General features: G+C 43.9%; 1 protein-coding gene across 1 annotated transcript; it reads right to left on the bottom strand.

The window, feature by feature from the left end:
• Window positions 1-5,925: 5,925 nt before the first annotated feature.
• On the bottom strand, window positions 5,926-7,106 carry LOC119293479 (non-specific lipid-transfer protein 1-like). Its single transcript, XM_037571948.1, has 2 exons — window positions 6,844-7,106; window positions 5,926-6,025 (listed from the first exon to the last, which is right to left on the bottom strand). The coding sequence occupies exons 1-2, from the start codon at window positions 7,104-7,106 to the stop codon at window positions 5,926-5,928; spliced, it is 363 nt and encodes a 120-aa protein (XP_037427845.1).
• Between the last annotated feature and the right edge of the window lie 10,067 nt (window positions 7,107-17,173).

Raw genomic sequence — 17,173 nt, 5'->3', positions numbered from 1 at the left:
GAAGGTGTCTGTTGGGTTGGCATGGATCGAGACTGGGATTTGTCACTCCGTATGACGGAGAGATATCTCTAGGCCCTCTCGGTAGTACAACATCGTAAATATCTTGCAAGCAATGTGCCTAATGAGTTAGTCACAAGATCTTGTATTACAGAACAGGTAAAGAGACTTGCTGGAAACGAGATTGAACTAGGTATGGAGATACCGACGATCGACCTTGGGCAAGTAGCATATCGCCGGACAAAGGGAATTGCATACGGGATTAACCGAATCCTTGACATCATGGTTCAACCATAAAAGATCTTTGTGGAATATGTAGGAACCAATATGGGCATCCAGGTCCCGTTATTGGTTATTGACCGGAGAGGTGTCTCGGTCATGACTATATGATTCCTGAACTGCAGGGTCGCACACTTAACGTTCCTTGATGCTAGAGTAGTATTTGGATATTTGATGATTGGTAACCATATGTTGTTCAGAGCCCCGGGTGAGATCCTAGACATCATGAGGAGTCTCGAAATGGTCGAGAGGTAAAGATTTATATATGGGAAGTCATATTTTGGGTTCCTGAAAAATGTGCAGTTTTCTCGTATTGTACCGGGAAGCTTCCAGAAGGTTCCAGTGGATTCCGGAGGGGTCTGGAAGTCAACAAGTGGGTCCACCACCTCCCAAGGCTGGCATGGGCTGAGGGGAGGCGGTCTGGCCTTATTGGGCTAGGCGCACCAAGTCCTCAAAAGCCCATGTAGCTAGAGAAGGGAAAAAGGGGGAGTCCTAGTAGGAATAGGATTGGACTTGGAGTCCATGTCCTCTCCCTCTTTGGCTGAACTCCCAGCCCTCCCACACATATAAATATAGGGGAGGGGCGTAGCAAAGCAGCCCAATATATTGGCCTTGGCTGCTGCCCCGTCTCTCCCTCCCGACATAGCTCTCGTTCACGGCTTTTCACTTAGCGAAGCCCTGCCGGTATTCTGACTCCACCACCACCATCATGCATAGTGGTTATTTTTTTTCTATATTTGGTTTTCTTTGTTCTTTTGGTTATTATTCTACATTCTTTGTATATGTCAACAACACTTCTTCAATACACGTCTAACAATTTTCCAATACAAATCATACATTTTTGTAATACATGGGCAAAAATTTTGTATACACAATTTTAACATTTTTCAAATTCAAGATTAACATTTTTTAAATACTTGTTCACCATTTTTTCAAATACCTGTTCAACATTTTTTGAATTCTTGTTCAACATTTTTGTATACATGATCAACATTTTTCAAATATTTGTTCAACATTTTTTTTTCAAATTCTTGTTTGGTTTTCTTTTTTCTTCTCCATTTTTTCTTATGTTTGTCTTTGTTTTCAGTCTACATTTTCATATATGTCAAAAACAGTTTTTTTAGTAAGTGATCAACATTTCTTGTATACATGTTCAACATTATCCGAACGCTTATTCAACATTTTTCAACTAATTGCTCAACATTTTTCAAATACTTAATATACATTTTTCATATTTATTCAACATTTTTAAAATACTTGATCAACAGTTTAAAAAATTATTTAACATTTTTTCAAATACTTATTCAACATTTTTCATATCTTGTGAAACATTTTTTAATACTTATTCATCCTTTTTCAAATACCTGTTCAACATTTTTCAAATGTGTATTTTGAAGAGCGTTTTTGTAATATATATATTTAGAATATTATAAAGTATAAATTAAAAAAAAAGAAAGCAAAAAACGAAAACAAAAGATGTCAAAACAAACGAAACAGAAAACAGGCTGCTGTATACTGCGCGCGTGGGCCGGCCCTAGTGCCGTTTGCCTTCAGCGAGGGGTTCGCTCCTGTGTCGCTTGATGCGAGACATAGGCCACCCCGCGAGCACTCGCCTCAAGCAGTGCCCATAATTGACCTGCCCAGCGAAGACCGCTGGCATTGAGCATTTTTTCAAACGTTTTTATTCACTTTTTTGCCTTGTATTTTTTTTTCTTTTTCTTATATTTGTAAAAAACTAGTTACATCTATAACAAAAATAATTTTACAAAAATAATTTAAAAATGTTAAACAAGCATTTGAAAAATGTTAAACGTGTATCGAGAAAATAGTTATCACGTATATGAAAAATGTATATAAAATTTTTATGAAAAAATTTGATGATATATTTTAAAATATTTAATCAAGAATTTGAAAAAAAACTGAACACGTGTTTGAGAAGTGTTAACTCAAAATGTTAAATATGTATACAAAAATGTTGACCATGTATTAAAAATATAATGATTTTTTATCCTGTATATAAAAATGTTAATCTAGCATTTGAAAAAAAATATTGAACAATTATTTGAGAAGTGTTAATCAAGAATTTAGAAAATGTTAAATGTGTATAAAAAATGTTGACCATGTATTAAAAAAGATGGAAAATTTTGAACATGTATATAAAATTTTTATCAACCACTTCAAAAAGATTTGAACAAGTATTTGAATTTTTTTAAATTTGTATAGAAAAATGTTGACCATGTATTAAAAAAAATTAATCTGGTATTCAAAATATATTAATCAAGCATTTCAAAATGTAAAAAATGCATACAAATAATGTTGACCATGTATTGCAAAAGACGTTGATCTTCTAGTTGTAAAATGTTAATCAAGCATTTTGGAAAAAATGTTAAAAATTGTGTATAGGATAAAAGGTTGACCGTGGATTCAAAAAATGTTAAACTTTTATTTGAAAAACGTTAAACATGTATTAGAAAAATGTACTTACATATACTCCGTGCTGATGGAGGGGCTACCCCGTAAGTTAACGGAGAGTCGAAGCCTATTTCAGCGGGATAGCGAGAGACACGTGGGTCAGACTAGATACCAATGGTCCGATGAAGACATGATACTCGGCATCGGTAGGTGATGATAGATAGTTCTCTGTAGTGGGGGTTGAGTGGTGTGGGTTCGTGACCTTGGGAGACTCGACCAGGACAACAGAGGCTTTACGCAGTGATAGCGGCGAGGCGTGCGGTAAGCACGGGACAAGACGACATGCCAAGGAACTGGTGGTCAGTCATGAGGTCAGAAAAAAGTGTGTGGAGGGTGTTGAAGTAGTGTTGGCGAGTACCAGGTTCAAGTTGGTGATCAGATCTATCAAGTTTGACATGTCAGATGGATGAGAGTGGACCATAGAGAATCTGAGAAAGTGACGGAAAGTCTGAAATTGTTAAAAGCTGAGAGAGTACGTGGCCATATGTTCTGTGATGTTCAGTGCATATTGCAAAGTGCGGATAATAAGTAAGGAAGGAGGCGGAGTGTTATAGGGGTGGGACATGTCAGGGACTATCTGGAAAAAATGGTGAGACAACTGTGAATTTGACTTAGGATGACACAGGGCGACGGTGAAATTCCTTCAAGTTTTAGACAAACGGCCAAGAAAGAGCAGATGTTGAGTTCATGTAACTCTTATATGTGGCGTTGAATATATGATTTGTTCACTTTCACGCAGGTCTGTGATCGGTGTGCGATGGCGTTGAACGAAGACTCCGGTAGTTGGGAGCATAAAGCAGAGTAAAGAGAAACTTGATTTTGATCAAGTGTTGATTGTGAAGAAGATAAGAAGGGACTTCAGTTGCAGATGGAGTCACGTGAAGTCTGGGAGTAACAGCGGTGCTCATTTTATAATATCAAGTTCAATGTACATGGAGGTTCGATGCATGTTAACAAATGCTCTGATACCACTTGTCAGAATTAATCCGAGACGCACAGTCTATCTACCGAGGACCAAACAAGCACACGAGCATGACACCGAGATTTGTTAACGAGGTTCACCGATATGGCTACATCCCCGGGGGCTGACTATGGGCACTCCTCCCCGTGACACCGCTACAATACCGCATCCCGGCCGCTTGGGCGTCGGCACACGCCGCCGGTTCCCCCTGCGTGCCTGTGCTATTATGTTGACATAAGTTACAATAGTGTCTACCCCACGTATATAAGAGGCCTAGGATAAGTGTTTTATTAGGACACAACTCCATATCCTAACTACAGACCATACGACTCAGAGTCCGACTATCAATGGCGGACCTACCTTTGGGGCGAGCAGGGACGGCCGCCCCGGCTCTCCCGGTGCGGAGCAGGGTACCCCAGTTCAGCCCCTTTCTGTTTTATCGAAGGGGAGCAGCGCCATTGACGATGAGATCTGTTTCTATCGAACTGTTATGTTCCTGAGGAAGAAGAAAAAAAGATAGGCCTAGATGGCTAGACTTTGTGGGCTTTAATTAGTTTTGGAAGGCTCATTTTTCATTTTCAAGACACCACGTATACCATGCGGACCAGCCTGTAGCCTGCCTGGTGAATCATTCGATTCAGTACTATTCGATTTTCCCTAAAAAACAGTGTTTGGTTGGAGAAAAATTCCCGCACTGCCTTCCAAATTCCAATCCCTAGCTCACCTTCACGACCATGTTAGTAGGCAATGAGGTTTAGATACACAATTTTTTCCTTTTTACATGTTGTAGGTTTTGCTTGGAGTTTTGGGTCATGTTGTTACAGCCAATGAGTGTTCAGGCAACGAGAGACCATGTTAGTAGTTTATAAGATGTTTTTTTTATATTCCATATTCAGGTTGTGTTTGATAGCAAAGTATCACTTAAACTGAAGTATTGAAAATCTACATTATTTTTGTCTGTAGGTACTAGATACTCTGTTTTTGATATATCAAAGTATTTTGAAGTATTGTCAATACCGAGACCTGTTTGGTCAGTGCTGTATGGAGCAAAGTAAATTAGCTAACCATTTGAGAACAGTTCGAAACATGCGTGTTCCTAGCAAGCTACCCGTTGCAAACTGAAGGTCCATGCACAAAAACCACCAGCATGCATAAACAGGTTGATTTATTGATCATCATCACCACTTATCAATGGTTTGGTTGATTAGTTGGATATGGACCCTCGTGTGTTGTGGCTGGCACCAATGGGCCAAAATCGCACAAGCAAGAGGAGCAGTAGGTTAGCTCTGCAGCCAGAAGACAGTGCACCGCGGCAGAGCAACAGATGCTATGACTGGCACCGCGCTCGGCTAGCAGGTTGCAGCTTGACGAGAAGATAATGTGAGGTGTTTCTTTTTGGCTAGCTCGGTTTTAAAAAAAGAGGGCCAGGATTCTTTTTTAAATACAAAGAAAATACCATGGTTTTGCCAATACCACAATATTAAAACCACAATTTTTAGTGATAGACAAACGGCTCATGGTTAATAAAACCATGGTAATCTCAAAAACTGTAGTATTCTATAAATACTTAGAAAAACTGAGCTATCAAACGGGGCCAATTGAATCTTATCCATATTGAAACCGAATCTTTTAAGGCCATTTTTTGTGTTGAAAACACTTGCATTTGTGCTTCAATTTGTTTTGTCCCAACATGTTCGCCCCGGCTAACTTGAATTTTTGGGTCCGCCACTGCCGACTATAATTCTATTTGTACAATAATATTTGACACAACTCTAATAGTATAACCGGTTACTACCTGTGGACGCGTCTGATCATGTCCGCGGACGTTTCTGGAGCCGAATTTGGTGTCCCTGGCTGATTGTAGATGCTTTAATGTCCTTAGTGGAGAACGATTTAGCCTGTGCCAGTACCTAATGCAAGAGTTTGCACTCCACAAGAGATAAAGTTAACAACTCTGACACATATATCCACCGACACTGTCACTCTTGCACACACGGAAGGAAACATAGATTCAGTCGTGGCCGTCGAGAGCTGGCTCGACGTACATGCATGCACACCACGCGCAGGGCCTGACCACACGTCGTACAACCCATCATGCATGGAGACCCAAGCTTTTATTCGATATAGACACGTATATTTATAGAGGTGTAACCTTAACTCATCAGCGTCGACCGATCGAGCTAAATGCCGGTCACGGGTGATCTGCATTCTCCAGATCAGCTCACCCTGGAGCAGTCGACAGAGGCGCCGACGGCGTAGGGGACGCTGACGCCGCACTTGGACGGGATGCTGGCGATGTTGCCGGCCTTGAATCCGCTCATGCGGCCGGTGGCCATCTTGAGCTATGAAGCACCGATACGGTGACACCGATACCGCGATACGGATACGGCGATACGAGATACGGCAATTTCTAGAAACATCAATATAGCGATACGGTGAGTATATATAAATAATTAATAAAATCGCATGTAATAAAACAAACATAATAGAATGTGGGAGATGAGATCAAACATCTTCATGCTAAATTTCTAAAACCACTAGTTTAGCTACACACTGGGATACAAAATTGCATTGTTGTGCTATACAAATATGCCCTGAGCTAGAGTGGGTTTGTTTCTAAACGGGCAGCACAGTATTGAGTGGAGTAGATACGATGCAGCTTCCCTAGCAGTAGGCAGTACAGTAGCATCACACATCAGCAAGCAAGCAATACCAAGCAGCAAGCACACATCACTCGGGGCCAGCGAATCAGCCAAGCACACAAGTAGTCAGCCAAGCACACAGGAAGCAGCAGCCAAGCACACATCAAGCAGTTCTTCCGACGACGACGGAGAAGACTCCAGTAGAGTCAGCCGAGGCGGCGGCGTGGTAAGTAAGGCGATTCCAGGCGGCGGCGGCGGCGCGCTCCTGCAGTCCCCCGCCCGATTAGGCTCATGGGCTTCTTATTGGGCTTGAGGCTGGCGACGTCCTTCCCGTGTCCCGCCCGTATCCTGCCGTCTCCACAGTGCGTATCGAGTTTATTTTCTTTCTTTTTAAATCTAAAATCATGATACTCCTGGGATACGCGTATCGGAGCCGTATCCTGCGTATCGGAGTATCGGCGGCGTGCAGTACGCCGATACACCAGTTCTGGCCGTATCGGTGCTTCATAGATCTTGAGGCAGTTGCACGCGGCGCGCCTGTCGGCAGTTGTCTGGGTGGCAGCGGCGAGTCTCTTGACGCCGCTGCAGCAGACTGCGGACGGGCCAGCGCCGCCGCGCGCGTAGGTGAGGCAGGGTCCCAAGGCAGAGTTCACCTGGCCGCAGCTGATGGCGGCGTCCGCGGTGTGCGCCGCCGCGAGGAGCATCGCCGCAACCACAGCGACCACCACGATGTTGGCAGCTGCTGCGTGACCCATATTTGTTCTCTTATTACGAGCTTACAGTAGTGTAACGAAGCAGCGGTAGTAGCGATCAAATGGCTTAAAAATAGGCCAGGTTTCCCACGAAGAAGAGATAGGGAAACACACTGAAGTATACCTGTCAAGCAAATCGCCGGTGGCAGGATGATCAATTCGACGAGGCTGCAGAGGTTGTTGGACGTTGGGGGCAGATGGATCTACCATTCCATTCGTGATGGAGTGATTACTGAACGGCACCCTAGCTAACACGAGGACCCTAGTTGAGTGGATTAATGATTCTTTGAATTAGGCAAGTGCTAACTTTTGGTGGGGATGAGCACACCATTACACCACCTGCTATTAAGGTTAATTCCTTTGATTTTTACAAAGAACACATAATAAATAACAAAAAATACATCAATATCCGTAGGTGAGAAGTAAAGTCCACGTTTGCCACTGCGAACCGATCTGGGTCGCCCTCCCCCTCGCGTCGCCTCCCCCTAGGCGACGCTAGGGCCCCCCGAACCCTAGCGCCGCAGGCCTCCTCTCGCGCCTCCCTCTGCCGCCGCTGCCGCCGGCGAGGGCCGTGGTGGCGGCGGGCCCGGCGCTGAAGGCACCTGGGCGGGCGGATGCGGCGTGATCTCGTCTGAGGCGGCAGGGGCGGCCCTTCTCGTGAGATCCGAAGGCGGTGGCTGGGGCGGCGATCCCTTGCCATGCGGCGGTGGCCGAAGCACCATAAGTCGGCGGAGCGGCGGCCCTGAATGGATGCCGGTAGTGGCAGCGCCCCATCCGATGGGGTACCTGATCTGCGCGGAGATGGTGGCGGCAGCGACTGTGGATCCAACGCCCCGATCGGATCCGCCGTGGGATGGCCTTCCACCGACCGGCGGCGCGTCGAGGGACTAGTGAGGAGATGTCGGATCTCCGCCGGTTTACCGACGGCGGCGTTCGTCTTCGTGGAGAGACTCCGCTCGGTTCCAGCCAACCGCGAGATCGGGACGACGTGGCCTCCGGTGAAAATCGTGCCTGACTGCGGTCATGGCGGACGATGGCGGCGTCTCGGGCGTCGTTCCCTTCTCGAGACATCGTCGTTGCAGGTCACATCAACCTGATCAAAAGGTTCCGGAGGAAACCCTAGATCTGGGTCTACCGAATTGGACGATGACGACGTTTTGATGTCGTTCTCCCTCCTAGGGGCATCGTTTTGAAGCAAGTGTTGGTTGGAGGGGACAAGAGGAGGAGCGGCATGGTATCTGACATGTCGACAACGACGGGTCTAAGCGGCATGGAGCAGCGGGGTCTCGCCGATGGGCGTGTGATGATGGACGAGCGCATGATGGTGGCGTTATCTGGCGTCGTGGTGGCGTCGTCGACAGCTAGACTGGGCAAGGTACATGCAGCAGTACAACACTAAAGATTGATTGGTGGCAGGTGGCTGCGGCGGCCTCATACTCGGCAGGCGTCCTGGTTGAGGAGCGCACCGGACTGGTGGGTGCCCCATACCCGGCAGGCGTCCTGGTTGGGACCTCGGGTCTTAGATGTTAGGTTTGGCTGCGAGGTCTGTTTGGTATTAGGCCCAGACTATCAGCATCCCTTCATCAACTGGATAGGAGTAGCGATAGATGTTGCCTAGACGGTGGCTGTAGTATTACTTTTGTATGACTTTGTAAGGTCTTGTGTGAATAATTAATAAAGTGGCTGCATGCATCGTCCAGATGCAGAGGCCCGGGGTCCTCCTCCCTTTCTAAAAAAACATCAATGTTCGTAGACCATCTAACGACGACTACAAGCACTGAAGCGAGACGAAGATGTGTCGCCGTCATCAACCCTCTCTCTTCAGAGTCGGGCCAAACTTATTGTAGTAGATAGTTGGGAAGTCATCGTGCTAAGACTTCACAGGACCATCACACCAGAATAAAAACCGTCGCAAATGAAGAGAAGTATAGATCGAAAGGATCCAGTATGTATGCATGCGAACAAAGACTGGATCCAAACAGATCTATTGAAGACCAACACCAACTAAATCCCACGATATCCGCAGGAGACACACCTCCACATACCCTCCGACGACGCTAGACGCATCACCAGAACAGGGGACAGGCGTGGAGGACCTTATTCCATCTTCGAGGATTTTCCACTGTTTTGTCCTCCTGGTCATGACACAAAACCTAAACGAACTCACAAAAACACTATTGCAGATCACTTGTCAAGGATGGAAGGGATACCCCATTACTCCAAGAATTTTATTTGCAGATTATTGATAGAAAAGGTGAAGACAGCCCTGTTGCGATCACTTGTCAAGGATGGAAGGGATACCCCATTACTCTGTTTCAATAAATGATTCCTTTCCGGCGGAGAGTCTTGTGATAGTTAAAAATATGGTACATTGGTTTGTAAATTATGCTAACTTTCTAGTAGCAAAGTATTTTCATTTGGATATGAATTATAATCAAAGTAAGAATTCTTTAGCGACCTGGAGTACTACTTCTGGGATGATCCATTCCTATACAGACATGGTCCATACATAATGATATGGCGATGTGTCGTTGAACACGAGACTGGTGCAATCATGTAGGCTTGTCATAGTAGTCCATATGCAAGGCACCATGCCGGTGATCTCACAACAATGATGGCACTTCAATGTGGCTTTTATTAGCCAACATGATTCGAAGATGCACACATGTATGTTAAAAAGTTGTGATGCTTTCGAGTGTACATGTAACATAGGTAGAAGGCAAGAAATGCCTGTGCATTATAGCTTGGTTTGTGAACATTTTGGTCTATGGAGATTGGACTAACTTTGTCCATTTCCTGCTTCTTATGGGTATACACATATTCTTGTAGTTGTAGGCTATATTACCAAGTGGGTGGAAGCAATCCTAACTCAACATGTTGACACAACAACATCTATTAAGATGATCAAAGATATCATCTTCCCTAGGTTTGGAGTTCCTAAATTTTGAGATGACCAATGATATCTAGTAAGATGCTGGAGGAGATGATTGCTTTGAGGTTAGCGTGGAGAGGCAATCCTTCTAGGACATGATGGAGCTACACAAAGCTATGGTGTATGAGTAAATGATGGCTCAACAACATGAATTTACTTTGACGTCGACAAAACCTTGACTCAACTTTGAGAACTTACTATTATATATGTATCACATTTACTTTGAAAATTTGCTTCTGTGTGTGCCCGCTAGAACTTCATTAGAGCAAGTACAACAAGATGATGTAAGCAGGTTGTAATGATTGAAGTGTTATATTTTTGCTGAGTTGGATGGATGCGAGAGAAGAGGAGAAAGAAATAAAGTGGGTTGTGGATTAACAGCCATCTGTAGCACCGGTTCCAAGAAACATTGTGAGAGTGTAAGATGGCCCATGTATTAATAAAAAGTAGTATTATTTCTTAGTAACTAGCTATTATGCATGTTGGCTATTAGGTTGACTATAGGTGACGTGATTGGCTATACTACTAACCATGCTCTTAGAGCCAAAGTGTTCATTTTTACTCCCATGGCGGCATTTATGAGCCACATGACTCATTTTTTATTCCATGGCTGCATTTATGAGCCCAATGGATCATTCCCATGACGTGAGGTAAATGGTTCATTTTTGTTTATTAATATGTCTTGGAAACTTACTCCGCATTATGAATTTCATTTAATATCACTACAAAAAATACACTTCTGTGATGATACGTGTTTGTCATAATAGGTCGCATTTTTTGTCATGCATGTACATCCATGACGATTTTATGACAGAATCAAGATAGTCATACCTGTGCTGTCGTAGAAGTGTTCCATGACATTACCAAAATTATCATCACGAAAGTGTCCACTTCCATGACGATAAATCGCGCGTCACAGAAGTGCTTTCGTCAAGGGTGACCGACACGTGGCATCCACCGTAACGGAACACCGTTAAGCTATCGTGTCGGGTTTTGGATCCGATAACTCGTTAACAGCCCCGACCAATGGGGATTTTCCACGTTTAAAATCATCATTGGCTGGAGGAAACACGTGTCGGCTCATCGTTGGGACAGATGTCATCCACTCATTGGACGGAAGGCGCCTATGATACGTCGACACGTGGCACGGCCCAACAGAGGCCCATTCCGGTGAAAACGCCGGCCCGTTTGACTTGGTCAAAAGGTGGCGGGCCGGCCCATAGAAAGCCCGTTAACGGCCTGTTCGCATATAGCCCATTTACAACCCGCTAATCCAAGGCCCGTTACGCCCTATCCGAATTAGGCCCAGTAGCGTCGTCGGGGCCATCCAATATGATTCCAGCCTGTTTTCACTTCTGGCGCATGTATGGCCCATGACGTCTTTCGGCCCATATGAGGCCCTATGTAACTCTTGGCCTATTAACGGCCCATGGTGAAACTGGCCCGTAATAAACAGTGTATCACTTTACATCCATTAATGGCCCATGGTGAAACTGGCCCGTAATGAACAGTGTATCACTTTATACCCATTAACGGCCCGTTATTCCGTTGGGCCATTTCTATCCCATGTTATCTTTCGGCCTTCTCAGAGCCCATTTATTCTTGGGCTCATTTCCAACATTCATTTACTTACGGTCCGTTACAGTCATTTTCTGCTTGTGGGCCAAATTCAGCTTGTAGTTATAGTCGACCCGTTTGTGGTCCGTTAATATGTTGGGACGTTTTCATAGCGTCATCAAATACGGGCTATTAACGATGGCTCGTTATGTTCGGCCCATGAACGGACGATTCCAACTCTAGCCCGTTTACGGCCATAATGCGGTCTGTTTGGCCCATGTTTGGCCAATCGATCATACGGCCCATATAAGGCCCATTGATGATACGCCCCGCAAAAGGCCCATTGTTTCTACGGCCCGTAGGAGGCCCATTGTTTCTACGGACTGTAGAAGGCCCATTGTTTCTACGGCCAGTAGGAGGCCCAGTGTTACTACAGTAAATATTAGCCCATGGTTATTGTGGCCTAGTTTTAAAAAATAGGTTATTGTAGCCACTAGCAAATCGTGGAAAAAGAACTGCAATAACTACAAGCAAACAAATAAACAAGACAACAAGGAAATAAATAAGCAAGCAACTAACGCTAGGCTATCACGACTATTACACATATTACATCCACTGGGCATCAAAGTTCGCCACTAGTGCAAATATAGGGAACAAAGCAGCATATCATATACACTGGTTGTCAAAGTTGGCGACCAGCGCAAATAAACGCCACAGCAAAACAAATCCAGAACTGAAACCACTTCAGAAGATCTCAAGAAACAATATCTTGGATATCAATAATGCTGGCAAGATGCTTAGCAAGCTTATTAACTTTCTCTTGTTTGGCACTTAAATCCTCCAGCGCTTGTTGTTGCACCAGAAAATATGCATCTGAATTCTGCAGGGACTTCCTCAGTCCTTCAGCTTCCTGTCGTAGCACATCTGATCGATGTCTTTCAACTTGAATTTGAGACTCAAGAAGACGAAATGATTCAGGCAGCGAGTTCAAAGAGCTTGTGCCAGCAGTAGTGGCCAGTAACTCGAACACTACATCAAGACAGGACTTTTGGGTTCCCTCACTGTCGTCAAGATAGTTTTTATCAGCTTTCTTGGAGACCAACAGGGATGTCTCACTATCTTGAACCTTATCTGCATTACTTCCTTTACCATTGGATAACGCGGTACTGTTCTCCAATATTTTGTCCGCATTCTAAAAGATAAACAAGCAGACACATCACATGTTTACCATGTTGTATATGAAACTCATTTTGGTAAATGAGTTCAATAGTAAAGTGGACAGGATAACAGCATGAAACAAACATATATCTATGTACCATGGTCACTTTATGGTCTATATCATTCTAGTTTTTGTTGCCAAATCAAAATAGAGACACAGTTCAAATAATATTTGTTCAAGACAAAGCAGAATAGACAGAATATAAGTGTGGGTAACTATAGAGCAATAACAACACTTGTAATGTGCATGACATGAGAACATAACTGTTTATTCAATTGAAACTGAAATCAACATAGAGCAGGTTACAACAGCAAACCAGTTAAAGAAACAGGTTTAAAACATACCTGTTGCGCCATTGGAGTTTCAATTCCATCCTTCAAATTTGAAAATAGTTGGTATGAGTAAATACAGTAATGCAAGAGCAAAGGAGTATGAACCATAGCTACAGAACCTCACGTGAGAACAAATCCTCTTCTCCTTTAAGCGTTGAGTTGGGATTCGGAGTGGTGGTCCTCGTGCTTTGGGTACTGCAGTTCCCTTACTAACTGCTCGTGTTTGGGTGCTCTGTGGTGGAGACGGTGCTGTGTCAACTGGAACTGGGTTACTATCTGCCGGGGTTGGGGTTAGAAGGGGTGTAGCTAGTTCTCTGTCCAACTGGGTAGGGGTACAATCTGTGAGAGTCTGGGTTATGTGTGGTGGATCTGGTCCTTGGGCAAGTACAACCGTGGTTCTATCTGCATCAACTGGTAGCACTATCTTTTCTGAAGACCGTGTTGTTACTCCCTTAGATACTGCCATCACACTCTCCAATTCAAATGGTTGATAAACAAGAAAAGTAATTGAAAGTATAGACATTGTATGATAGACAGGTGCAATGGATAGTGGGGAATAAAAGGGGGCATGAAATAATTCATATTTATGTTGTCTAACCAAACAGGATAGCATGACACAATTTCACATATATGATGGCTAACTAAACAGGATAGCATGACACAATTTCGCATTATGATGGCTAACTAAAAAAGATGGAAAGACATAGTTCAAAATATGAGACTATGTAAACAGGATGACATGACATAACTATATAATGTGTTTATTAAATAGGTTGGCATGCCATAATTCACATACATTCATGGATAGAATGCCATAATTCTAAATATGATGACTGTAAACACTAAACAGGATGAGATGATATAACTATATGATGTCTTTATTAAATGGGTTGCCATGCCATATTTCAGATAGATGATGTGTATGTACTATGTAAACATGATGGCATGATATAATTCAAATATATGATTTATATAGTAAGCAAGTAAGCAGATGGCAATCCATATATGATGTAAAAACTAAGCAATGTAAGACAACATGCATGACATGGGTAATATAACCCTGCCAAGTTTGAGCATAGACCTCAGGGGGAAAATAGGACTGGTCATCAGTCTCTGAATCCTCCTTTGAGGAGCTCTCTATAACCAACTAGATGTCTGCTTCAGCGGGTAGCATTGTTTGCTCTGAATACCTTGTTTTCACTCCAGATACTTTCATCACCGCTTCAAATGGCTGATGCATAGGAAGAGTAGTTGAATATACAAATGTTGTCGACAAATGGAACACGTAATACAAAAAAAATGATAGCATGATATAATTCACATACATGATGATTGGCTACACAGCATGGCATTGCATAATTCACATATATAATGCCTTTGCAACAAGATAGCATTGTATAATTCATATATATAATGTCTTGCAACAAGATGGCAATGCATAATTCACATATATGGTAATTAGACACTGAACATGTGGCATTCACACAAAGCATGTCTAAACTAATCAAATGACATAGCAATGCGAGACACCATATGCACGATATGAGCAACATAACCCTGCCAAGTTAGAGCATACACCTCGGGGGTGGGGGGGGGGAATAAGACTGGTCATCTGTCTCTGAATCCTCCTCTGAGGAGCTATCCGTAACCAGCGAGATATGCACTTCTTCAGATAGCATAGTCTGCTCTGAAGACCTTGTTTTCACTCCAGAATTTGCCATCACCGTGTCAAATGGCTGATGCACACGATGAGCAGTTGAATGTACTAACATTGTTGACAAATGTAATATGTAACGGAAAAAAAGGATGGCCTGATATAATTTACATATAAGATGACTAGCTAAGCAGGATGGCATTGCAAAATTCACATATATGTTGCCTGGCTAAACAAGATGGCGTTGCATAATTCACATAAACGATGAATAAACTAAGCAGATGGCATTCACACAAAGGATGTCTAAACTAAGAAGATGACATATTTGATGTATAAAGTAAGCAATGCAAGACACCATATGCATGATATAACCAACATCAGCATGCCAAGTTAGAGTGAAGACCTCAGGGGGTAAATAGGAGTTGTCTTCTCCTTCTGAATCCCCCTCAGAACAGATATCTTCCTCTCGATTACAATCCGAAATGCGTGGAGGGGGGCTGCCTTTGCGCCTACCATGGAGCGACGTCTGCATGAAATTTTATTGCCATGCAAGGCTCGTCTCTTTTGCTCTACATGTTTAGTTCCATTGTTTACAATAACTATCATGCATAGGAATAAAACATAGTGAGATTATGTAAGGAGTGCATGCAGAAATCCAGAGTGATGGTAGCAACCTGTGGATAGACCCAAAACCAATAATAGCAGGCAGATAATGGCTTCAGTTAAAAAATACAGATAATGGCTTCTTTATTGTTTGTTTCCCACCCAACATGAAACTCATAGTAGACACCGGAGATTAACCAGATAGTAGATAGATACTATTGATAGCAGCCTCGATATGTACCCCACAACCATTTAAAAACTCAAGTTTTACCATTAGTTTGGAGCTGACTCAGAGTCTAATCGATGAACAGGATGATAAAGTAGCATGTAATATTAAGCGATGCATAACATAAGCAAACACGAAAGAGTGCGACCTCTCTTGCGGACCCGTGTAGTCCTCGAGGTCATCTGCTCGGTTGATGATGGTAATGCAGTTTTCATGGCTGCCAACGGCGGGGAAGAAGATCTGAGGCGGCAAAAGACAGTCTGGAGGCCGGATCCCTGCTGTGCTGGACCCTTCTATCGTTGGAGCAGCTGAGCTGGGGTGGACGATGGGGCAGCAGGAGCGGGACAAACCACGTAAGGTTTTCTTTGACAACTATCTGTAAGAGAAGTAATTCTGTAAGGGCTTGTTTGAATTGGAGGATTCCAACAATGCAGGGATAGAAAATAGACAGGAATAGGATAGGAATGCACGTGCAAAACAGAGAATTTAAAAACACAGGATTTCTGCCAATCTGGGTGTTTGATTCACAACAATTGGAAGATCACAAGATGCAAAGAAGCATGGTGAGATTAAGTCAAACCACAAGAAAATATACGGTTATAATGCTATTATGCTACTATCTCTTAGTCTTGTGCTTCATGAATAGGAATTTGAAAAGGAGGACAAGTGAAAATTAAAATTCCTACGTTTTTTCTTTCAAGGAGACACTAAAGGAAAAAATCCGTGTGCTCAGTGGACAATATATATAACATGTATAGTAAAAAAGATATGCAACAAGTGTACAACCTCTTTGGCGAAGCCATGTCGATCTCAGCGTGATTGGGTTGGCCTGTGAGGATGCTCTGGCAAACTTTGCTGTCAGAGGAGGGGAAGAAGATCTTAGGCGTCTGGAGATGGAGCCCGAGGTACTGCTCTGCTGTGATGGAGGGTTTCGTCATTGGAGCAGCTCCGGTGAGTTGGACGACGCCGAGGTTGAAGCAGGACAAGAGAGACAATGAACAACATTAACCTGAGTGGAATTCTAATAGCATCTCCAATACATGACGTATAATACATAACCACAAAGTGCTAGATGGAAAATACATCAGTCGCTCATCTCTGAACTTTACTGTCGAAACTGAACTTAACTGTCGAAACTGAACTTAATTGTCGAAACTGAATTTTGCTGTCGAAACTGAACGCACTAGCAAGGTGAGGCTACACGTCGGTCGACTGACTTTTTCATCTCTGGTCAGTTGATTTTGCAGCCGTTGGATATGAAATCAAGGGCCTGTGGTTCATCTTCAACCTCCACCCTCCTGAGCCGCCAGCCACCACCGGCCAAACAGCAGCCCCCCCGCCGCCCGCGACCGCCCCGCCCCGCCCGCCCCGAAAACACTACCCACCGCCGGTCCGCCGCCGCCCCGGCCATCCCTCTAGGCCCCCTCATGCCGAGCTTTTTCTCCGGCGATCCCCACGCCACCGCCCCGCCAACGCCCCGCCACCGCCGGCGACCACCGCCCCCATCCTGAACCCTAAGATAGATAGTGGGGTACCTCTCCGGCGAG

This window comes from Triticum dicoccoides, chromosome 4B, assembly GCF_002162155.2.
Source record: "Triticum dicoccoides isolate Atlit2015 ecotype Zavitan chromosome 4B, WEW_v2.0, whole genome shotgun sequence".
In the NCBI taxonomy this organism is placed as follows: Eukaryota; Viridiplantae; Streptophyta; class Magnoliopsida; order Poales; family Poaceae; genus Triticum; species Triticum dicoccoides.
This window is presented reverse-complemented; position numbering and strand designations above follow the sequence as displayed.

Coding starts and splice junctions, on each gene's coding strand:
- LOC119293479 (XM_037571948.1), bottom strand. CDS start 7,106: ATGGGTCACGCAGCAGCTGCCAACATCGTGGTGGTCGCTGTGGTTGCG. Junction 6,026..6,843: donor ATCTATGAAGCACCGATACG/GCCAGAACTGGT, acceptor CGGCCGCATGAG/CGGATTCAAGGCCGGCAACA.